The sequence below is a fragment of the Cyprinodon tularosa genome, unplaced genomic scaffold (genome assembly GCF_016077235.1).
Source record: "Cyprinodon tularosa strain WSP-4 unplaced genomic scaffold, ASM1607723v1 ctg1006, whole genome shotgun sequence".
Classification (NCBI taxonomy): Eukaryota; Metazoa; Chordata; class Actinopteri; order Cyprinodontiformes; family Cyprinodontidae; genus Cyprinodon; species Cyprinodon tularosa.
Genome location: NW_024037790.1, coordinates 247,407 through 272,127, shown reverse-complemented (window position 1 = coordinate 272,127; position 24,721 = coordinate 247,407). Strand labels below are relative to the sequence as shown.

The window sequence follows — 24,721 nt, the reverse complement described above, 5'->3', positions numbered from 1 at the left end:
TTTTTTTTTTTTTTTTTTTGCTCTGAATCACTTTTTCTGCTGGATATTAAGCTGTAAGGATTATGGTTAGGTCAAAACTATTGATTAATTAGTATAAACATTGATTATACGTCCGGAATTAGAAAGGGCGATAATTTGCCCAGTTGTAAAAATACTGTATGTGGTTTTTTGGTTCATAAAATCTTTAGAATATTAAAGCAAATCAGATCCCTCCTACTTATCCCTCCAAAGCTACCACCATCTAACATTTATTGAAAAAAGATTTCTCTTTTCTCCAACCTTAACTGTTTTATAAAGACTCCTTAAATGCAGCTCAAGATTGATAAATAAATGACTACAGACACTATGAACGGTACGCATGGCTAAAAGTGTTTGTGATCCTGTGATTGTTGGAAAGTTAGTATAAAAAGTACCTTTACTTTCATATGGGTTTTTACACACTGCAAACTACAGCTTTTAGAGTAGATAGTAAAAATGGTGCCGTTTAAAATCAGAGTTTGATGCATTAAAACAACAGTTTAATGCAAACCAGTACACCTCTTCACTGGACAACACTCCTTCGCTACAAAAACGCTTCTAAGTTTTATTTAGACCTGAAGGTGTAGATACATATTCACCTAGATCAATACAAAGTTTGTCAGTTTATGGTTTTGTTATCTAGTTTCCGGGAGAGATAACATGGACGGATGTAAACTGTCGGCCAGATGGGGCAATGCTTCTCTAAACAGGTCTTTCTTTATTTTCCCCTAATCTTTAAAATACCCTGAGATGAAAAAAATCAGGACAATAAGAGAATCCTTGCTGTTGCCTAAGTGTGCTCTCTAAACAAATCAACATCTCAGCTCTGCAGGATGTTGAAGGAAACATGGAGCTGCAGACTTAAAGCAAATCTACAAAACTACTCTGAGATCTCAGTGTGTGAAGCTATGGGGTTTGTAATTCATTTGTTGCCTTCTGTGCTGCACTGGCTAATTGTTCTGTTGGTGCTGACTGAGTCACACCTTTAAAAAAAAAGAAAACAGTTAATCATTTACTGCTTAGTTTGTGCCCCCCAACCCTAAAGCTTTACATCCTGTCCACTCATCCACTCACACACAACAGCTCAGGTTGGTTTCCGCTTGGCCCTGCTAGCTTCCCTCAGTCAGGGATAAGCTTTGCTTTGCTTGGCAGCAGGAGACGGGGTCCCGCTGGTGGTGGTGGTCAGGGAAGGAGGGGCAGAGGTGGAGGGCAGTGGAGGTCGGGGTTCAATCCCCCGTTTTTTCATAAAAGACATCAGCTGGTCAGGGATCTCTGCGAGTACATCCTTCGCCAGCCGAGCCATACTGAGGACCTGATTCCCCGACCGATCGATGTAATCCCGGAAAGGAACAAACTGGACAAGAGAGAAGAAAGAACAGCCTATCAGCATTCTTTAACAGGAGGGAGCCATGTTCCCCTAAGGAGGTGCAGAACATATTGTTCCCTAGGCTATAAGAGTGCTAGATAGAAGATTACTAATAAAAAGGATATATTTAACTCCTGTAAGAAAAAACATGGCCTGTAAAATATTACAAGGATAGGTTGGGTTGACATTCAGTACTTTTTATTTCCAAACAGAGAACAGACTAAAAAAGGCCTAATATAAAAGAATATTCCAAATGTTAATTATGCAGAAAGATGTCTGCTCCTGGTTCAACTGGTCAGTTTGTCTAACCATATGTGCACACAGCCAGAGGAAACCAGCTTCAATACAAAACCTCATCATTTTGGTCCATTTTAAAATATAAAGTGTTTTTTTAAGTAGAGAACAACAATTGTTCAGTTTGGTATGTAGAAAATTTCCTGACTCACTTTTTTTAATAAAACACCTGAACTGAGCATTTATTATTTTTCTTTTTTCTGTCTTAATGTTGGCAGTGGGCTTTAGGCTGCCCTGCAAGGCTTTAAACCTGGGTTTAACCGGAGACTAAGCCATTCTCAAGCACATATCAAGGTGCTCATTTTGAGCCTGGATCCATTTGTTGTGCCATCTGCCATGATCATGGTTTTTGGACATTGGAACCAGAAGAGGATGCAAGTTTGCCAGCTAGCTGGTAGAGACTGACATTTTTCCGGGAATCCCACGGGTCACGGAATTCCCGGGATGGGAGTCAGTATTAGTAACGATCACGTGATTGGGACGGTACAGGATTAAACATTAACGGGAGCAGACGGGAGCGGGAGCACACTGCAAAAACGACTTAGAAATAAGTCAACAGTTCTTGAATTAAGTGTTTTTACTCCTAATTTCAACAGAAAAATAAGAGGATCTGCCAATGGAATTAGTATTTTTAGTCTTAAAATTAGATACTTAGACAATATGCACTTGAAATAAGACAATGCAACTGTTTTTCATTATTTGAAAAGTAAATTGTCTTGTTCCATTGGCAAAGTTTCACACTTACCTCCTCAATTCAAGAAAAAATGCAATTATTTTAAGAAAAAATTACTTATTGAGATTTCAATTTTTTCCAGTGCAAACCAATAGTAACAAAAAAAAAACTAGGTTCGATGCCAAAAAATAAAATAAAATAGAAAAAAAAGAAATCCAGCACTTGCGCCGCCATTTTGTAGTTTTTTTTCCTTGAAGCCTACACTATGAGAGTCAAAAAAACTACACGACCCCAAAACCAACAGTGCTTCCGCTCTGAGTTTTTCACCCGCGCTCAAATACAAGAATGGGAGTGGTGCGGGAAAGGGAGTCATTCTGAATGGGAGTGGGAGTAATTTCACCAGGAGTGGGACGGGACAGGATTTAGATTTCTACTCTGGCCCGGGATCTGAACGGGACACCATTTTTTTCTGTGGGAGTGGGACGGGACAGGAGTGAAAATCCACTCCCGTGTCAGTCTCTACTAGCTGGCCCCAAAGGCAGTCACAGGCAAGTAACATGGCAGGTGACAGAGGTGTGATTTGCCACTCCCCTCTGTGTTGAGGACAGTGAAAACCACAGAACACACAGGATTTCTCTTTTTCCCATGAAGCTGCCTGGGGTGCACTTCAGAAGGGTCTCCACCAAAATGGAGATCCAGGCCCAAAAAGACCAAGATCTTCAGAATTATCAAGGATAAGTCATCTTGGTGACCTTTCAGAACCAAGCTGAAACTTTTTGCAACACATTTCTCTTACGTTTGAGAACGTATAGAGCCAGACTGGATGAGAAAACCTGCCTTGGTGTGAGCCACACAGACAGAGAAACCCCTGGTTGCTGTTGGCCTGACTGCTGAGCTGCTGCTGGATGAGACTCAACCGTTCAAATGGACATGGACAAAAGGTTTGCAGGTCTGGCACAATTAGGGACAGAACAAACAATATGTCTTTTGATGATTTTGATCACTTAATGTGTTTAATGATGAGCAAAGACAACACTAACAGGATGGATTGCATGCTACGCTACAGTAGCATGCTTTGAGCTGTTGTTGAAGCTTCGACAAGCTTTATTTCACTAAAGGTTTAAACAATGATATAACATTAGTGTTCATGTGTTCCTCAGATGCTCATTACATTTTGATTACAAAGTATGAACAAGAATAATTTAATGGAATCCAAAATCCTTTGACTAATGGTTATTGGTTCTTGATTAAGCAAATCATTTGATAAAACTGTTTGGATCTGGAGGTCTGTCCACTTTCTCCACCAGAGGGCGTACGAGATCTCCTGGAGCCGGAGCTGATTGCACCACCTGTCGCTCATCTGCTCATCAGGAGATCCGTATTTAAGGAGGCAGAGGACGTCTCTCCAGTGCCAGAGTGTTTGCCAGTAACGGTTAGCAAGCCTGAGCCAACCTGCCTGTCTGAACCTCTGACTCCCTGAAAACCTGAACCTGATCTGTTTTCTCCTCTCTGCTTCCTAGGTTGAACCTGCCTGAAACCTGAAACCCTGAAGTGTTTCTCTGTCAGTAATCTGGCTGTCGTTCTCTGAAGAACCCAGGAGAATTCTTCCTGTCTAAAGATCTGCCTGCCCGCTCTCAGAAGAAACTGGAAGGGAAACTCAAATCTGTGATCTACCAACACCCAAACCAAGCTCTGCCTCCGCCAAGCCCTCAGCCTGCCGACAGCCTCTGGACCCTCAAGGTTCCCCCCCTCTGCCGCTCTGCTCAACTCCAGAACAGGTACAGCCCTGCACACTCTCAACCTGCAAAATACCTGGACCTCCGCTAACTCCTCTGTCCCCCTCTGCAGTGAACCCACTCGTGACCAGTCCTGGATCTGATAACTCTGTGTGCTTTTCAGAACCCATTCGTGACCAGACAAATTCTCCTCTGGATCTGTTCATTCATTGTGCTTAAACATTGCAATAAATCTTTGAACTTTTCTCCTGCCTCTGAGTGTTCTGCAGGTGGGTTAGACACCTGAAGCCAAACATGACAAAAACATTATTTGGCCAAATAATGTTTCTCTAAATGAGTGAAAAGCTAATTTGATCATATCCCCAAATTCTTCCAGATAAACTTTGGTTTTCAAACAGAAAATTCATCTTAAACTGTAACATGGTTTTCAGCCATGTTTCCCTTCCTCTTTGTACATAGTAGTTTAGTTTAGTTAAGTTTCAATAGTCCTAGTTAAATGTGTTTGACTTGGAGCTGATTGTTTTTTGTTAATAAACTCTTATATTTTGAACAGAAGTTGTGGTGAATTTATTCCATGTATGTGCAGAATTAACTGTTTGACCATGATTAGAGCTCGAATCGCTCTTTCATCTATTGTTCTAACACACAGCTAGTAGGACGTGTGTCATAAACAATATATAACAGCTGAAATAATATCTGATTAAATAACATATTTACCGCCCCTACCGGGGAGGGCAATAAACATCTTACATGATCAGAAATATAAATTGCCAGCTGGCTGGTAATTGAATATAACAGTTCTTCAGATCTTAAATATGGCATCCAAGCTGGATTGGCATTGAATATAAATCCACATCACATTTTTATTGTTGATTCTGTTCATGGTGGAGAATCCTGCTTCACAGCAGCAGGTTGAGCCAAACATCCTCTAAATGTGCAGGGTCATCTTTGAGCACGCCATTTCACTTTTCTTTCACCAGTTCACCGCAGTTCTTCCAGCAGTCCACACTTTCTCTGCTCTCTTTTTCTCATGGTCTTCTCCTTCTTTCCCATCGCCCGGCTTGCCACCGGTTTGCCTGCTGTGTCTAAAAGTAGCAGCAGCAGCAACCCAGACTGACAGCTCATTGGCTCATTTGGATCACGTGCAGCCTGGAGCCGGTAAGACACACTGGCAGAGGATGTCAGACATTTGGTGCCACCAGACCCTCTGACCGGCAACAGCACAGTGGTGTGCAGTCATAGTCTTTAACACCTTCTCTGCAGGCCTAAAATCTATCAGAAGCACCGTGTCAACGAGGAAACCCAGCTTGTTTTTTTATCTGGTGCAATCTGGCTCAATATTTGGAAGACGTCCTGCCTCAGATTTTCATTTCCTTTTTCAGGGAGGTTGATGAGACGCAGATTCCATCTTCTGCTATATCTTTCCCCTTCTTCGGTTTATTCTTTCAGATCATCCACTCTTTTGTCCAGTTTCATTCATTTATCTTCTGTTTCTTTAGCTTGGTATCTAAGCTCTTTAATCTCTTTTGCCTCTTTTATGTCAGCAGTATTTTTGTTTTAATTGCTGCTCAAAAACAGAAAAACTCTGCTTCATCTCACAAACGGCTTGGAGGATGTCGGAGTTAGAAAACGTGTCGTTTTCCTTGTTGTTTCCGCATGTTTTCTTCGGGTTTGGACTTTTGCTGGGAGTCTCTGGAAGAGGAGTAGCCAACCCGTAGAAACTCTCTTCTGGCTCCACGTCTGTCATCAATCTTCCTTTTGGAACCTTTTTTGCGTCTCTTTTTGACATACCTGTTCACTGTGTCAGGAATCCAGTTTTTTTGGGTTGTTTCTGTGTTTCCTGTTTTCCTCCCCCATCCTCATTGGGCCTCCCTGCACACCTGCAGCTTGTTGCCTCATTACCTGCGGAGTGTTCTTAAGCTGCTGACTGCCACTACCTCGGCACTGAGTGTTTTCCAATACTGGGTAATCTAGCCATGCTTAGTTTAGCAGAGTTTAACCTGAGTTTTTGTTTTGCCAGTTTAGGGTACTCTAGTCAAGCTGAGTTTTTGTCAACCTGAGTTTAACTTTGTTTTTGTCTTTGCCTCTCGGCAGGAAGTCATCCTGCAAACTGGATTTCTCGGACCTTCTCTCCCTGGAAGGATCAACTGAGCTTCAAACTGAGCTGGGGTTCAAACAGGAGGTTTAGATCCACTTTTCCCCAAGAGATCGTTTGAGCTTCTCACTGAGAAAGGGATCATTCTCCACTACGACCCGTTCAAGTACCGCAGGAATTCTAGGTGGCAGTCAGCTTTCTCCATTCACCAAGGAACAACCGCAGTCTGAGTAAACCCTGTCTGCCCAACATTAAACAAGACAATCGCTGGAACATCCCACACAGACTGGATTCTATTTAGGACACCTTTTGTTGGAAACCTGAGTCTGCAACTTATTCCTCCTCTTCAAGCCCAAGAATCTAATTACCCACTGAGCCTGAAATACCCGCAGTGTCTTCCCATAATCTTTCAGTTCCGGTTGAGCAGTGTTCAGACCAGCATTGGATGTTATTATTCTAATAAACCTGTTAAACGTTTCCCTGGTCTCTCTGTTTGGTCTTCTGCACCTTTAGTAAAATCATGACACACTGGCGTATTGATGATAGCTTCAAAGGCTAGCTTGTTGTCGGAGAGTTAAAATCCGTGGGTTGCAAGAATCTTCAACTTGTCATTAAAGTCTGTTATCCTTGTTTGGTTGATTTATAGTTGTTTAACAAGCCATTTAAAACGTTGGCCTTGCCAAATTAGCATCAGATACTCGTATAATGTTACACAGCTGAGCACTACACGTCTTGCGCCGCCCTCTCCCCGAAATATCACTTCCGGTCACTTCCTGTCAGGCAATGACCCGTGCTTTTACTCTTTAATAAGTCCAGCTGTTATTGGTTAAGACCACGTGGGCTGTTGGGCTTTGTAGCCAATGAAATAAGGCTTGAAAAGCAGCAGATTCACTGTCTTTTATAGATTTTTATGTTATAATTGTAAAAATTCTACATTTTGTTATATACACTGATAGGGCTGCAACAACGAATCGATAAAATCGATAAAAATTTACTTTTAAAAGCGTTGGCAACGAATTTCATCATCGATTAGTTGTGTCGCGCGATTAATGCGTCATCCGCCGCCGCCGTCATCACATCCACTTGACTGAAACGGGGGAAGAAAAAAAAATTACGGTGCGCAGTGTTGCCAACTCAGCGACTTTGTCGCTATATTTAGCGACTTTTCAGACCCCTCCAGCGACTATTTGTTTAAAAAAGCGACTAGCGACAAATCTGGCGACTTTTTACGGTGTCACTGGCGGCTTTTGGAGACTCTTACGTGAAAGCATGTATGGTTCCTACTCTGCCGTGGGGCGCCTCCCCCATCCCAACCCCGTTCTCCCGCAGGAGTCCCTCTCAGCGCTGCAGTCAGAGCCGCAGGATGTTTACCCTCAGCATCCAGACTGCAAATGAAGCGCGCATGCGCCGGGATTGACGGCGCAAATTGATCACAATAATTAAAATAGCCTTTATAGATAAATTAACTTGCAAATTATGAGGGCAAGGCTTTTAAAGTTTAAATCTTCTGGCAAAGATAAAGTAAAGAAGATCCTGCAATTTATGGAAGTAAAGCAGAATAAAATCCAGCAAGATCAGTAATATGTCAATTAATTATCTGCCACATTCCCATGTAAATATCTGTCTTTGGAGGATGTGTTTTTTAGCACCCCTAGTTCTCTCATTTTTATTCCAAATACAATTTATAATTTGAATCACAGGCTATTTTTATCTCTATGGTTCAGTATTTTCTCAAGTAGCAACTTTAACTGCTATACTTTCCTGTCTTAAAAGGCAGAACTCTTCTACTCTAAAAAAACTCATTTGTTGAAATGGGGGGGCCTGTTGTTTGAACCCCTTAGGGGCTTTAAAAACAAAAATGTCTTTTTTTGCGCTTAATGAAACAAAGTACCCTATATTTTGTGGATGTACAGCTACATTTCTCATGTAAGTTTGCGTAGTTTTAACACAAACATTTATTTTTCATATTGCACCAGTACAGTTAATGAGCAACCTGTACTTGTGTGCTTGTTTGTTCTGTCTAAAATGTTTATTTTGGAATAAAGAGGTTAATATAAAAAATTTTTTTTGTCCGATTCATCGATTAATCGAAAAAATAATCGGCCGATTCATCGATTTTTAAAATAATCGTTAGTTGCAGCCCTATACACTGATTCTGGAAGAAAGTGGAAAATACTCGCCTCATCAAAATCCTTCAGTATTATTCTGGGTCAAGCGAAGCGAAGCATAGTAAAAGCATTTGGCCCAATTTGGCACATTTGGAGAGATATGGAGACGCTGGTGACACCAACGGTTCAAAGGCCCACAGCTCTGGAACTGTTGCAGCTAGAGGTCTGATATTTTCTGCATTTATGGTTGACATGATGTAGAACAAATATAAGACAATGAGACCTGCCTTTTCTCAAGCATGTCTTTATTACTGCTGTTCAAAAAAGACCTATCATTTCCCAGAATAAAAAAAACAAACTTTGAGTCATGTTTGAAGAGATGCAGCTTCTGTTCACCCAATTTTAATTTTTAGAAACTAGAGGGTGTTAGCTTTCAAATAATGTATTTCAAATGTAATTTGGGCTTACAGTTCCTAACTTATTTGCTTTTCCATTTGGGTTTGCAAAATAGGCGAGAATTTTCCAAAATGAGGTGGTTGTTATTGTTATTCAAAAAATTGTCAGGCCATAACAGTTTTGCCATAACAGTTTTCCACAGTCTGTATTGGTGACCTATGAACCCACCATGATTAAAGTCTCCATGCTCCATACTTAAACATCTGACCTCTATAAAATATCCTTTGCAAAATGTTTCTATTCATATCAATCACTTCTACGAAGCTAATGCAACAAAGTTCTTTGTATTAGATTTCTATTCATTTCCAATTTCATATATTGATTAGTACTGATTTTCTATTTACTACCTGGAAAAGTTTTTACTCAGCCTGTTTCACCTGCAGTGATTGAGACATAAATACTTCTTCCCATAATGAGCCAGATTCTTTCTCAAGGTTTATTCATAAGGTTACTGTTTAAGCAAAGTGTCTGTAAGTTTTTTTTGAGTCTGTCATCCTTACATTTTTGTCTACTTTGCAAAATAAAATAAAATAAAACAAAACAGACTGAGTGAAATCCATCAATGTCAATTTATTTAACTGGACGGTATTAGTTGAATACTTTTTTCACATGACAGCTACTTATCTATGATCATATTTAAACTGTAACAAAAACATTTTTAATAAGTAAACATTTGAAATGAATATAGAAAATGATGAGGCAAAAAGCGAAATGCATCCCGCACCTGGACGATGTCTCTCTCGGCAAATCGTCCCCTGGAGGATACTCTGACCTCGTCCCCATCGAGCTCTTCCATTGCTGAAAACAACATAAACAAGATATTACTGGGGGCTCCAATGGAAGTTGGCTTAAAAAGAGTAAAGTTATTGCTGCATTACAAATACTGCTCCTTCTTCAGGACCATAACAATAACACACAATTCAAAAAAAGGTGTATTGAGACATAATAATGACCAAGAAAAAAGTCAGTTAAGACAATGAGCACAGTCTCTAGGGTATAAGCATTTATGCCTGGTTTTTATTTCATTTTTCAGTGGTGTCAAAAGTTAACATATTTGTTACTTTAGTAGAAGTATTATTATTACAGTTTAAAAACACTCTGGTAAAAGTTGAAGAATCCACTTGACCTCTTAAATTAAGTAAAAGTGAAAAAGTATGTGCTCAAAAAACTACTTCAAGCATAAAAGTATAAATTAACCTTTAGAAAAAACAGCCAGATGCCGCTATATGAATTAAAGCTCAATTTGTCGACCATTTCTAAAAATTCTCAGAGATAGGGCCAAGGATGAGGGAGGTCTGGTTGGTCTCCGTCTCCCGATACGCTCTCGCCTGTGTCCGACCTTTCAGACATTTCAGCATCTTTTTCTGAATCCCACATTGTAGCATGGCATAGACAATTCACGTTAGCAGTTTGAAGAACACCTGCTAGCTTCTGATGGTTTCCTTTAGCTAACCAATGAGTGTTTGCGTTCTATGACTCATCCAATCACACTAGTTTTCACTAGATGTGGGTGGAGCCAATGATCTGCATTGGATGGAGCACATGACGGGAAATAAATGTTTATAAACATTGAACCAGTGGCAATTAAAAATCAGATAGTATCAAATAAGTAATGGTCCGTGGACATTTTTAATGATCTGTTACTGTAAACAGAATTTAACACTGAAATAAAATGCAGGTGTTTATGCATCCATGTTATACATTCAATTTTCAAAAAAATGAAAAAAAAAAATCTTTTTTGTTTCCAATGTTTTCATTTTTTGATAAAGCTTCTAGTTAGAGTGGCTCAGGTTATCCTGATCTATCTCTATAGTTCTGCTGCTATAGGCTTAGACTGCTGGAGGACATAGGGACCCCTTTTTCATCATTCTGCTTCATTCTATCTCTATTCTCCCACTCTGCAGAATCTGTTAGTTCAATCTCTAACGTTCTGCTCTCTCTGCTTTTTCTCATAGTAGCTTCATCTGGTCTGTTCCTGTTTAGCTGTGACTCCATCCTGGAGAGAAATATCAGCTGTGCTGCTGCCATCAACACCTTTGTTTCTTTGGAAGGGCTGTTCGCCTCGGTTCGGTTCTTCACCAGGACCGGTACCAGTCCAATCTGTTCATCCAACAGCAGCTCTCAAACAGATCTGGATGAATTTCATGCAATAAAAAGAGGCAACCCTGCATGGGGTTAATGTATAACTCATGGTAGCCTGGGAGGTTTCCCTTTAGCTACAGTGGTTAGCTGGCAGGCGCGGCCGTCATGTAGCAGCTCCCTGGCTCCTCTCAGCCAGGACCAGTATGGCACCAGTCAGCGGCTTCTAACGGCTTCCCGGCAAACAGCATTTGGGCCGCGCTATTGCTCCTTCAGCGGTTAGATTTAGGTTAGCAGAGTCGGGTTAGTTCTCTCTCTCTGCTGTAGCAGGCGGTTTCAGGAAACACTTATTTCAACTTGGTTTGAATCGTTGGAGAAAAAAATAAGAGTCTAGCCATTAGTATCTGCGGGCTGCAGGTAACAGGATTTTTTTTCTTTTTTACCCCCTTTTGTATCCTGTCAAGGATAAAGTGTGAAAGTGTGCTTTTTTGCCCCTCTCCCTTCCCAATGAGGCGCCTATCTTTCCACAGAGATAAAAGCAGCGCTATAGGGAACCGCCTCCGGGTGGGGCCCTTGGCAGCCATAAGAGCGCGCCAGCTGCAACGTCTGCGGCACGCATGGCCGATCACCTTGTCAGTCTCCCCACATCCGTCCCAATGTATGTGATGTAGGTGATGAATGGTTTGTACTGAAATTTAAATATCGATTACATGCAAATTGTAGTTGACAATAAAGAAATCAATTGATTGATTAATTGATTGATAGAAGTTGAATGGGAAGTACCGTAAATTCCGGACTATAAGCCGCGGAAGGCTGGGCTGCTGCGGGATGAAGAGGACCGCGAGTGCTCAAGTGAGAGCGACAAGGATGAGACTGAAGTCAGCGACAGCATCCTGAAGCTGTTCCACTCAGACACCGAGGAAGAGGACTTTGAGGGTTTTAGTGCGCGGGAGGAAGAAGAAAATGATTAAGGACTTTTCCTGGTCGGCTGCAATGTTCTGTTCAATGCGTTGTTCATTTAAAAGTCCCGGCACATGCAGCGTTATTTGCGTGTTACCGACACGTGTTTTAAAATGTGTTACAGGTAGTTTGAAAAAAAAAAAAACGTTCATAATAGCCTATGTACCGTATTTGTTTTTTTATCATATGGATTAAATCAAACGTTAAAAAATGCTCACGTGTAATATCTTTATAATGTAAATATTTCATACAATGTGGGAAACCTGCGGCTTAAAATCCAATGCGGCTTATAAAAGTACAAAATTGATTTTCTTTCTAAAATTAGAGCGTGCGGCTTGTAATCAGGTGCGCTTTATAGTCTGGAATTGACGGTACTTGCTTTTATAAACTCCACCAAAGGGGTGTGTCTTCAGAGGGGAGTAGTTCCTAGGGGTGTAAATCACATCCATCAAGGCGATTCGGTTCAGTATCGATTTTCTGACCCAAAGATTCGATTATTTTCGATACTCAAGGATAGACCACGATACGATTCGATTCGATTTATTGGTTCATTTTTTTAATCATAATTTTTTTTTTTACCTTACAGGCTAGACAATATTTCAAATTTAAAATAAATCAATGAAAGCTGTCATATTGTTATGCATTTTATTTGAGAAAAAACAACGAATAACAGAAATACAAAAGTTGTACTCCATAATGCCCCTGCATTATAGATTCTGAAAGGCCTTGCATCAAAAAATACTGCACAAAATCAGTGCAATGAGTGCAATACCTCGGCTCCAGATGGCCCCGCCCCCTCCACAGATGCTCCGCTGCTCCTCCCCCAAATTGTAGCTGACCGCAGACAGGAGGCCGGCTTGGTTTGTTTTTATGACCGAAATTGCGGAAAACAACTCGTGAAGTTTGACCCGCTAGAAGAGCGAGGTGCGCGAGAACACTGGGACCTTTTTCCACCTGGAGCTCCGCTCTTTTTGGCCCTCATGTCCCTCCGTCGTCGGACTAAACTTGCCCCCACTTCCTCGCCGCCTCGGCCGTATCTAGACCCACAGCGTGTAGCGCAGACCACGCTTCAATACTGAGCATAAATCAAAAATGTCTGCATCAAGCTCACTTCAACAAACTGCTGTAAGACTATAACCAGGAAGCGAGGAAGGAGGGCAAAATAGGTTTAGCGCCACCGCAGCACGGGAGGGAGAATTACGCCCAGGAGCAAATGGATAAAAATAGACCGGAGGAAAAAAAAAAACATGAATCGATTCTCTTGTGGACGTGTCGATGCATCGGATCGTCAGCTGTTGGATCGATGCATCGAAGCAAAACCATTGTTATTTACACCCCTAGTAGTTCCGGTTACATCTTTGACATTTGATACCAGCACTGTTCAGTTTTCATTTTTAAACAAAATGTAGACGTCTTTTGGACGTAAATCATGTCATCTTTTCAACCAATTCTTGCTCTCTGGGGGGGGGGGGGGGGGGGGGGGGGGGGGTCTTAGCATGCGTCTCAGCCAGAGGTGCAGCTTCACCTCTTTACTCCTGCAGCTGCATCCAGTAAGGATCATTTTCTAATGACATTGGCATATTAGTGTTTCTCATTGTTTGTCGATTATGTCAAACTGAATCTCACTTCCTCACCATCAAATATGTACATCGTCCTAATCAACAGGCGAGAATGATTGGTTTCCTTGGTAGTTTGACTCACCTCAGTATAAACAACATTAATTATGTCTCAGGGGAACATAACAAAACACAGCGACTATGAAAATATGAAGGCAAAGGCTGATTTTTATATTTTACCCAGACAATCCTTAACAGTTGGCAGAGTTGCTAGCCTACTATAACATTATTACTGAGAACACATCCTGTATATCAGCTTTAAATAAAGAGCTGATTCTCTGATGATGCTCTAATCTTGGAGCTTCCCATTTATAGTGAGGCTTTGGCACGATGACCATGATGAAGTAAATCCAGTAGAAGCAAAAGTGGAAACCAAACTGCTCAGAAGAACGCCCTCAGGGACTAATAAAGACTTCATATCAAAGACAAGTTGGCCATTCCATACATAAGAGAGTATCCTGCAAAACAACTTCATTAGAGCTAATATAGGCCACAGGAAGGGAAGATCTGATTGGACATTATCATAATCTGTTTATTTATAATCTGTTGTGCACATAAAGCAGGAAGCTAAGGAGGTAACATGGGAGTAAAGGATGGGGGGGGGCTGAGATGCAGCTGAAGCTTAAAGCAAATAGAGACGGCTGACAGTAAAGGAGAGTACAAAGAATAAAAGTTAATAGAATTGAAAATAGACATAATCTGATCTCTGATGTTTGAAGGCCTGAGCCATGGCCACCAGGATTGGAGGCCTTACGTAACGCCTCCTGTTGACTTTAGGAATCATGACATGCACCTATGTTTTCTGAAACTCTTCATTCATACAGATGGGACAGCTTCAAGCTGCACAGCACCAACTCTATCGCTGAAAAGAAAAATACTTCAAGTAAACATGAAGGAGTCTTAATCATTAAAAAGATGAGGAGGAAGTGATCATTAGTTCAGGTGAGCGGTGGCATGCAGCCTAGGTAGATAACAAGTGGGAGGCCATTGTAAGAGCTTAAGTCAACAGTTTATATTTGGTTTTGTTTTTTGGTGGCACAGGTGTTCAGATCTTCCCACAGCTGGGGCGATCGCTTAGGTCAGTGTTTTTCAATCCTGGTCCTCAAGGCACCCTGCTCTGCATGTTTTGGATGTTTCTGAGGTTCAGCAAACCTGATTCAGATGATTGCAGTTCAGCAAAGCCTGATAATCTGCTATCAATTGATAACAGGTGTGTGGAAGCTGGGAAACAGCTAAAACATGCAGGGCAGGGTGCCTTGAGGACCGGGATTGAAAAACACTGGCTTAGGTAGTGTGGTCCCTTGTTATTTTAGCAGATAGGAGTGTACCAACAGGTAGTTGGGTGAGGAGGTTTTGTCAAACTTTTCTGTCGACCGGCATCTTAATCATCCTCTTTTGTAACTTTTTGGAAAATAAATAAGAAAGAAGCAATGCTTTTCTGTATAAGTAAGGTACAAATGTAAGAGGGCAGTAATCCAAGAATCGCCTTGTGTATAAAAAGTGTACCAAAGACACTGCCTTCTGGTAGAGGGGGAAGGCCATCCCACCTGAGAGTACAGGTCACAGTGATGTCATGGCTCTACAGTTTGTGATGAACCTCAATGAAGCTTGATAAACAGAGTCCAACATTTGAAGACATGAGGAGGTAGCATTCTTATAAAAAGGTCACCATAATCTAAGATTAATAGAAACATTGGCAGAGACAAGCTCCTTTAGTGAAAGACTCACACACTGTTTGAAAAAAGAAGCACTGCCACAGCTCATTGATCACTGCTGACATCAGACTTTACAATGCTTCCTCGGGATCAGGGCCCACCCATCCCATGCAGGCCACTCAACCAGAGCCCCCCCAAAATACTTCAACCAGCCACTACACGCCCCTCCGTCCAACCTTGTTTGGGTAAAGCAGAAGTGACAGCCCTGCCACCGGCAGGCCACCTAGGTCCCGCAGCCGCCCTCCTGCCAAGAACACGAACCAGGCGGCTCGCCCAATCTCAGATACTCTGGTTCAACAGTCCAGTCCATCACACTAGAAGGTGGCGCAATCCAGCCCCTGGACTGAAGGCTGAGGCAGCGCGCGTCACTCATAGCGTCCCCGGTGTTGCAGCCCCGGAGGACCAGAAGGAAGTCGATCCTGCACAGGGTTACAGATCAGGCAGGAACAGGCAGGTTCCAGGTACTGTAGCGCTCCCCAGCTGGTTCAGAGTCCAGAAGCGTGACCAGACGGACACGCATAGGAGCAGACAGGATCAGGTGCAGATGAGCAGGCTCAGTGGTAGAGGGTAGCAGAGACAGGACGTGAAACCAGAACTTGATGCAGGACCATTAAACTGGTCTCCACCTTGGAACCAGGTTTACTGGGATAAAAACTGAACCTCCAAGCGTATAGAGTCAAAAACCCAGAGGACTCAGCAGGGGAGGAACAGTGGACGAGCAGGAGACGAGACAGACACAAAAATGCTCTTTCCACTGGCCGCCAGAATCCAGGACAAGAACCTTGAAATAAACAGAACTGAACAGAACGACTAAGGTAAAAAAAAAAATAATGATCTGGCCCTGTATGCTCAGGCTGAACAGAATATAAACCAAAGGAAAACAGGTCAGAGGAAGAAATGATAATTGTGGCAGGGAGGGAAAATGGCAGGTGAAAGAAATAACCAATTAAGGGAGAGCAAACAGGCCAGATCATGACACCATCAGATTATTGTGGTCACTAAACCTGTGTTTCTCTCCTTTAGACATTCACGTTATAGATGTCCTAGCCGCTGATACCGCAGATCCACAGCCCGCTTGTTTAAATAAACATTTTAAGTTTTTCCACTGTCTGCCTTGCCTTAATTCCTGGTCCATTATTCTGAACAATACATCAGGAAGATGGGAGAAAACAGCAGGAATGTATCTTTCGACAAATAGATCTAGAAGTCGAAGTCATCTTTTCTCACTAAATATCCCAGCAAACATCTCTGAATGTTTCGGAGTAATTGGTGGAAGAGATATTTTGTTATCGCTCTTGCTTCATGGCTGATTTTTTTGTCTGTTCATGTCTGAAACGAGCCTCAGCAGGTATGCTGATGATTGACACAATGTGTACAGTAAGTGGGAGCAGCTGAGACAGACGGATGGAGAATTTACAGTAAAACTATGACATCCCTGACGTATCTGTCAGCTTTACATCACTCCTTCTCACAAAGACATACACATGCTTACCGTCAAACTCAGCAGGGCCCACTCCCACTATGATTATAGACATGGGCAAAGACGCAGCCTGTGGAAGAAGCAGATAGAAGAAAACATTTTATGAAAGTTTGTGAAACTTGATTTAAAAGAAGGAAAACGGTATTATATGTAAATGTTTAAATGATTCCTAAATGTGATTTTTGTTTAAGAAAAAAATAAATAAAATGTTTGTAAAAAAAAAAAAAAATTCTTAAGTAAAACCAAACCTTTAAAATCATTATTTTCTTTCAGCAGTAAAACTTTCATGTCATCAGAAGAGGAATTCCAGAAGGTCAACTTCTGTGGGCATCTTTACTCTAAGTATACTTAAGCCCAAAAACTTAAAATGGCGCTTTGGTGTGCACAAAAATGAGCAGATTGCCCTTCTTAAATCACACCTGTCATGGAGAGCCATTTACATGCACACATTTATGCATTATATAGCCTGAATTGCTGGTTGTAAATATAGATTTGCACTGAATAGTACTATGCACCCAGGTATTCTTATGCAATATGTTATGCATTTCCTTTCTATTTCATGCAAACACCTGTGTGGATGGCAACAATATTAGTATTTCATTAAATAACTTTCAGACTTTCATAAATTATTCTGTGAAGACGCGTCAAACAGGAAAACAAAGCTAAATTCATGGTCAAACAGTTCAGTCTGCAGAGAGGTGAAATACATTCACAAAGACTTTTATTCAAAATAGAAGAATTTATTAACAAAAATCATTCAAGGTAAAAAAAAAAAAGATCCATCGTCCCCTAAAGCAAGGCTGTGAGATGTAGATCATCATAACCTAGCTTAAACTAGAATTTAAAATAAAGAATCATGAAGCATTGATTAGAGATGATCCTGTTGAATGAAAAATATCACACTAAGAAGTCCAGAGACTCTTGTGCAACACCAAACTGACACTACAGTAGTTTTAAATTTACTTTCAAGCATTTTACAGCTGTTTTCCTCCAAGACTGTATGACTGCTAAATGTAGTAGAAGATAATATTAATCCATTAGATTCTCCTCACAGATCAGGCCGGAGGGAAGCTGATTAGATAAAGTTCCTCCAACTGGGCGGTCATCTCCTTCATTTCTTAGTGAGTATCAGAAACAAGCTGGCCGAGTACATGCTGCTAATATCTCAGCTTTAACAGGTTTTATTTTATCTAATTAAAAAGCTACTGAGAGAGAAAGACTGTCATTATTAAAACAGCGCCACCTACCAGTTTGGCCACTTTAAATTACTCTATAATCTTTTAGCATAAAGGCAGTTATATTGTCACCATGTCTTGATTGGAATCGCTTAAATGAAAATATAAAGGAAAACATTTCAAACAATCAATGCCATGAATCAAGTAGTTTATCTTCAACGACCCGTTTCTTTATTTAGCCCTAAAACCAGAGCCAAAGAGTTTAGAGGAGCAGCAATTTGCTCATAGTAATGATCTGTGTTTACTCACATTGACCACTGCTTCTTTAGTCTGAGCCATGTCTGAGATGACGCCATCTGTGATAATCAGCAGCACGAAGTACTGTGAGCCGTCCGTTACTTCTGCAGCACATCTGACAACATAGAACACACATAGATTAGGCTAAATTTAATTCAATTCAATTCAGTTTATTTATATAGCGCCAAATTCACAACACATGTCATCTCAAGGCACTTTACAGTTCAACCAGATCATACAGTCAAATTGATACAAAGTTTTCTATCTAAGGAAAACCAGTTGATTGCATTGACTCAAATACAATCCCCCACACTAAGCATGCTTGTAGCGACAGTGGAGAGGAAAAACTCCCTTTTAACAGGAAGAAACCTCCAGCAGAACCAGGCTCAGTGTGAGCGGCCATCTGCTGAGGCCGACTGGGGTTCAAGGAGACAGAAGCAGAGATACAAAAAGCAGCTGTAAAAGGCGGCCCCGTCCAGGTAACACACAGCCAGGCAGACGAGCTCCAAGGCAGCTCCCATGCCAGAGGACGAAGAGAGCACATCCACTCAGTCACGGTCAGAGAAACAGGACCACACTGGAAAACAGGCCGATCTCCAACATCTATTAACAAGGGTGTTGATAGAAGCAGCACAGCTGATGTTTTTTTCCAGGATGACGTCACAGCCAAACAGGAACAGACGAGGCAAAGCTACTCTGAGGAAAAGCAGAGAGAGCAGAAGGTTAGAGATTGAACTAACAGATTCTGCAGAATAGGAGAACAGAGAGAAAATGAAGCAGAATGATGAAATGGGGGTCCCTATGTCCTCCAAAAGTCTAAGCCTATAGCAGCATAACTATAGAGATAGCTCAGGATAACCTGAGCCACCCTAACTATAAGCGTTATCAAAAAGGAAAGTTTTAAGCCTAGCCTTAAAAGTAGACAGGGTGTCTGCCTCACGGACTAAAACTGGTAGTTGGTTCCACAGGAGAGGAGCCTGATAACTAAAAGATCTGCCTCCCATTCTACTTTTAGAAATTCTAGGAACCACTAGTAAACCTGCAGATTGAGAGCGAAGTGCTCTGTTAGGAACATAAGGAACAATCAGATCTCTGATATCAGATGGAGCTTGGCCATTTAAGGCTTTATATGTGAGAAGGAGGATTTTAAATTCTATTCTTGATTTAACAGGAAGCCAATGAAGAGAAGCCAGGATAGGAGAGATATGATCTCTCTTTTTCATTTTCATTAGAACTCTGGCTGCAGCATTTTGGATCAGCTGAAGGCTTTTAACTACAGTTTGTGGACTTCCTGATAGTAAAGAATTACAATAGTCCAGCCTTGAAGTAACAAATGCATGGACTAGTTTCTCAGCATCACCCCTGGACAGGAGATTTCTAATTTTTGCAATATTCCTCAGATGAAAGAAGGAAATTCTAGAAACCTCTTTGATATGGGATTTAAATGACAGGTCCTGATCAAAAATAACACCAAGATTTTTTACTTTATTATCTGAAATCAGTTTAATCCCATCCAAATGAAGTGACTGGCTAATCAGCTTCTTTTTCAGAGACTCTGGTCCAAAGACTATAACTTCTGTTTTGTCTGCATTCAGAAGCAGAAAGTTAAGAGTCATCCAGGTTTTTATGTCTTCAAGACATGCCTGTAATCTATGTAATGGGTTAGCTTCATCTGGATTTATAGACAGATATAGCTGGGTATCATCAGCATAACAGTGGAAATTAATCCCATGCTGTCTAATAATTCTACCAATTGGGAGCATGTATAAAGTAAAGAGAATTGGTCCTAGCACTGATCCCTGTGGTACTCCACAGGTAACCTTTGAGCGTGTTGAAGATCTATCATTAACATGAACAAACTGAATTCGATCAGATAGATAAGATTTAAACCAGTCTAGTGCTGTTCCTTTAATTCCAACAAAATATTCAAGTCTTTCTAAAAGAATATTATGGTCAACTGTATCAAATGCAGCACTAAGATCCAACAGGACGAGCACAGATACAAGTCCATTATCTGAGGCCATGAGAATATCATTAGTGACTTTCACCAGAGCTGTTTCAGTGCTATGATGAGCTCTAAAGCCAGACTGAAACTCTTCAAAAAGTTCATTATGGTGGAAGTGATCGCAAACTTGTTTGGCAACTACTTTCTCAAGAATTTTGGATAAGAAAGGAAGATTGGATATAGGTCTATAATTGATCAAATCATCTGGGTCAAGAGACGGTTTCTTAAGCAGAGGTTTAATTACAGCAATCTTAAAAGCTTTAGGTACATATCCCTGTAACAGAGATAGATTAATCACATCTAAAATGGAGGAGGAGATCAAAGGGAATACCTCCTTAAATAACCTGGTTGGAACTGGATCTAACATACAAGTTGAAGGCTTAGATGAAGACAATAATTTTGCTAATTCAGAGAGTTCAACTGGATCAAAGCAGTCTAAACCCGGTTCAGATTCCATGACTACCTCAGGTACAATCGCGGATAGAGGAGTGCTTATGATCTTATTTTTAATAAGATCAATCTTATTTATAAAGAATCCCATAAAATCATTGCTGCTAAGAGCAGGTGGAATAGACGGTTCAACAGAGCTATGGCTCTGGGTGAGTTTGGCAACTGTATTAAAAAGAAATCTAGGATTATTCTTATTCTCCTCTATTAATGAGGAGAAGTATGCTGCTCTTGCTTTACAAAGGGTCCTCTTATACAGCATTAAACCATTTTTCCAGACTAGGAAGGACTCTCGCAGGCCTGTGGAGCGATATTTTCTCTCCAGTTTCCTAGCATTTTGCTTCAAAGTACGCAGCTCTGCATTAAACCAAGGAGCAAGCTTTCTATTTTTAACGGTTTTCATTTTCAAAGGAGCTGCGTTGTCTAAGGCAATACGCAGAGAACTAGCAACCCCATCAACAAAATCAACAACCTGTGAAGGGGAATAAGCTAAGCTTTTGCACTCTGCAGCACTGCTCAGTGCATTTACAGTGCAGTACAAGGTTAAAAAGATCACATTCAACACAAAGAACCTAAACTCTAGGTTCTTTACATCTCAGCAATAAAGAGGACTAGAAATTTAATTTAATTTAATAATTTTTCATTTATAGATTGTTAATCTCCTCAACTGTAGTCATTAAACTGCATTAAATATGCACTAAAAAGCGCCTGGTCTCATGAGCTGTCATGATCGTGGCGCTGATGACTGGCTTAATGCTTGATTCCATTCAACTGCCAAGCTCTACCCAATTTTCCATTACTGTTCATCTTATCCACCTGCTACTGCATCTATTTTAAGCTTCTTGCTCCCAATCATCAGTGCCAGATTATTCAAGCCTTCAGTGAGTGTTTTCTAGTGTACCTAAGTTGTTGTTCTGGTTGCCTGATCCTGACCAGTTTTTCCCTTTGGACCTCTGAGCCTGCTTGTTCCCAGTTTGACCTGTTTGCCTGACCTGTCTTGAGACAGTTGCTGGATTCTGCCTGTTGACTACCCAGGATTTGTCTCCTGACTTCGGCTAGGATTTCCCCTCTGTACCTCTTTGGATCTCTGACCTTCTGGCCTGGACTCCTGTTTACCTCTTCAACACCAGCTTTGGCTTCCCCTTCTGGAAACCCCTCCGTTCTTCGTCTGATTGGATCTGCTGATAGCCACTTCAACAGCCTTCTTGTCTTCTCTGACCCGGGCGTTTGCCCGGTGCTGTTGGAAGACATCTGCCTGGATTCCAATCCTTCTTCTGGGCACAGACTGAACTCTATAAACAGGTTAGTGATTAACACACTCGGAACTGGCCTCCTTCAGATTTACATGGTCACTAACCTGAGTTTTCCCTATGCAGAGATTTCGGCCTTTGATGCCCTAGCTGCTGAGTGGCAGATCTGACATAAAAAAAAAATGGTTTTATGAATCACATCTGTCTGTCTGCTTGAAATTCTGGGTCCATAGTTCTGAGCCTTGACATGAGCATGTTGTGCATTAATAAGCTTTTTATCTCCCCTCCACTCTGGAGCAGTGGGACGCTGCCAGTCAGTCACTATAAGGAATCCATATTGAGGTTTAAACCCCCTGTCCATTGAACCACCCAGTGATAAAGTAGAGCCCTGATTGGATAACAGGCCAAGATCTGTCACCTCCAGTGGGGCCCAGCCTCTTATGGGGTCTATAGAGCAGTGGTGTGGTGGAGGATGGTCCTGAATCTGGGTTTGCCTGATAGTGGCCAGACAGAGGGGAGGTTTCCCTCATCAGGTTAATGATGCATTCACATCAAAGGCGTTATGGTCGTCAAAAACGCTCAATGCAGAAATCAGGACGCTGGATAAAACTGTGGTCATATTGCTTTTACGTTTCGACGCTCTGGATGATCGGTGCTCTGGTTGTTTATGTCATGATTCAGAACAGAAGGACTCAGTATTCGGGCAAGACAGACAGTGGGATCACTTTAAAAAGTGTTAAACACTGACAGTTTGTACAGGAAACTCTGGAGAAAGGAAAACACAGGTTGCCGACCACTTAAATCTAACGGAGGAAGTCACTTACCTGGTTTACAAGTTCAGTCCATGCCCAGAGAACAAGGTAGGATCCAGCCAGTGGCTGGAAACAAGCGGCGGGTGCCTCCCAGAGTCTCCCATATGCTACTGCCCCGGAGAGAATGCTGGAGCTGAAGCCAGGTTTGGCAAAATCAGAACAGGAACAGGCAAGCTCAGGGGTCCAGGAGTTTGAAGCCAGGTCAGGCAAACATATCGGAACAGGAACAGGCAAGCTCAGGGGTCCAGGAGTTTGAAGCCAGGTCAGGCAAACATATCGGAACAGGAACAGGCAAGCTCAGGGGTCCAGGAGTTTGAAGCCAGGTCAGGCAAACATATCGGAACAGGAACAGGCAAGCTCAGGGGTCCAGGAGTTTGAAGCCAGGTCAGGCAAACATATCGGAACAGGAACAGGCAAGCTCAGGGGTCCAGGAGTTTGAAGCCAGGTCAGGCAAACATATCGGAACAGGAACAGGAACAAGAGAGTCTTTTGAATTCTGGTATGTCACCCATAATGTTGTGTGCATTGCAATATTTTGAGCCAAACTATGCTCTTACCCTGCTAATTGGACCTTCACACTCTGCTTTTATTGGTTCAATGTGCAATTAATGAAGATTGGCCACCAGGCTGGTCCAATTTAGCCATGAAACCTCCCACACTAAAATGAGAGGCGTTTCAGTTTCATTGTCCAACTCCTGTATTTTCGTTGTAATTTTCGCTAAAAAAAAAAGCAAATTAGCACTATTAATTTTAAGACCTTTATGAAGTTAAAGGCTCTAACGAGCCCATTGTGTCACAGGAATGCTATCCATTTGATCCCTTCCTGTGTGCCTCATTATCTGCCCTGTCTGTTATTAAAGGGTATGTTAATCTCTATATATATATATATATATATATATATATATATATATATATATATATATATATATATATATATATATATATATATATATATATATATATATATATATATGTATATGTATATGTATATGGCACACGTCACCCATCCTTCCTATCCTACACAAAAAATTTAAATCTTTCACTTCAGGTAAAATATTGTTGTCCTTCCAATCCATGTTACAAAGATAGAACACTTATGCCACACCTGGCTTTATTAGCAACCTTATATCATATTAAGGCTGAATGACTTTCTCTCTCACATTATTATTTATCTACACTGAAAAAACAATCTAGAAATAAGAACAAATGTCTTATATTAAGTGTATTTACCCTTTAATTTAAGCAGGTAAATTAGATGATTTTCCAATTGAATGAATATCTTTACCTTAAAATTAGATGATTAGATAATATACGCTTGAAATAAGACAATGCAATATTTTATTCTTATTTTAAATGTAAATTGTCTTACTTACCTCCCCAATTTTAGAAAAAGTGCACTTATTTTAAGAAAGACTTTAGATAAATTTCAATTTCTTGCAGTGTATAATGATTCATCGTGTTTATCTTAAAAACTCCTCCCCTCCACCCTCCATTTGGTGACATTTGAATAAACAGAGACAGTATTTCTTTGGTTGGTAATTAATAGCTCTGCTGATAGCCTAGCCTAAGTCACCACAATGGTGAGCATATCTGGATTTTAACATCCGGTCCAGAAGCCACCCGGAGTGTGAAAGGCCCAAAATCCTGCTGAGTAAGCAGATTACAGTTATAATATTTCAACTAAGAAAATTCATTTGGTTTTACCCCCAATTTTTAATGATTTATACTCCAGTTCTACAGTAGTTAAGCATTTATTCATAATCTACTCGTAAAATATCACAACAGGAGTTAGCAGGTGAGTGAAGTGAGCAATTAGGTAAGCTATCAGGGCAGCGAACATGACAACAGTGGGTATCTGTCAGCGTTTATCTCACCGAGCCACCTGGTTGATGACAGGAGAAAAGTTGGTTGGGCCGTACAGCTGAACAGTTCGCAGCGTGTGAAAGTAAGCCTCTAGTACTCCTTCAATCCCCACACAGTTTGGATTTCCTGTATTGGAGTTCTGTAGAAGAGAAAAGGGTCATTTTGTTAAGGCAAAAGCTATTTTCTGTTATATTTTGCTTTCAAAATTCATTAATTCTGCAGCAGTACTCAGAATCCATCCGATATGTTATTTGGTTAATGCCAAGCTGCTGCAGA

At 41.1% G+C, this 24,721-nt stretch overlaps 1 protein-coding gene across 2 annotated transcripts in view; it reads right to left on the bottom strand.

Moving 5' to 3' along the window:
• LOC119777706 (copine-9-like) overlaps window positions 1–24,721 on the bottom strand; it is a 139,341-nt gene continuing 114,620 nt past the window's right edge. For both annotated transcript variants that reach the window (XM_038276703.1, XM_038276708.1), the window contains 5 exons: window positions 24,457–24,584; window positions 18,081–18,183; window positions 16,609–16,666; window positions 9,471–9,544; window positions 1–1,372 (listed from right to left, as the gene is read on the bottom strand). In XM_038276703.1, coding sequence (XP_038132631.1) covers window positions 1,142–1,372; window positions 9,471–9,544; window positions 16,609–16,666; window positions 18,081–18,183; window positions 24,457–24,584 — 594 coding nt within the window. In that variant the 3' untranslated portion in view covers window positions 1–1,141. The remainder of the gene's footprint in view (window positions 1,373–9,470; window positions 9,545–16,608; window positions 16,667–18,080; window positions 18,184–24,456; window positions 24,585–24,721) is intronic.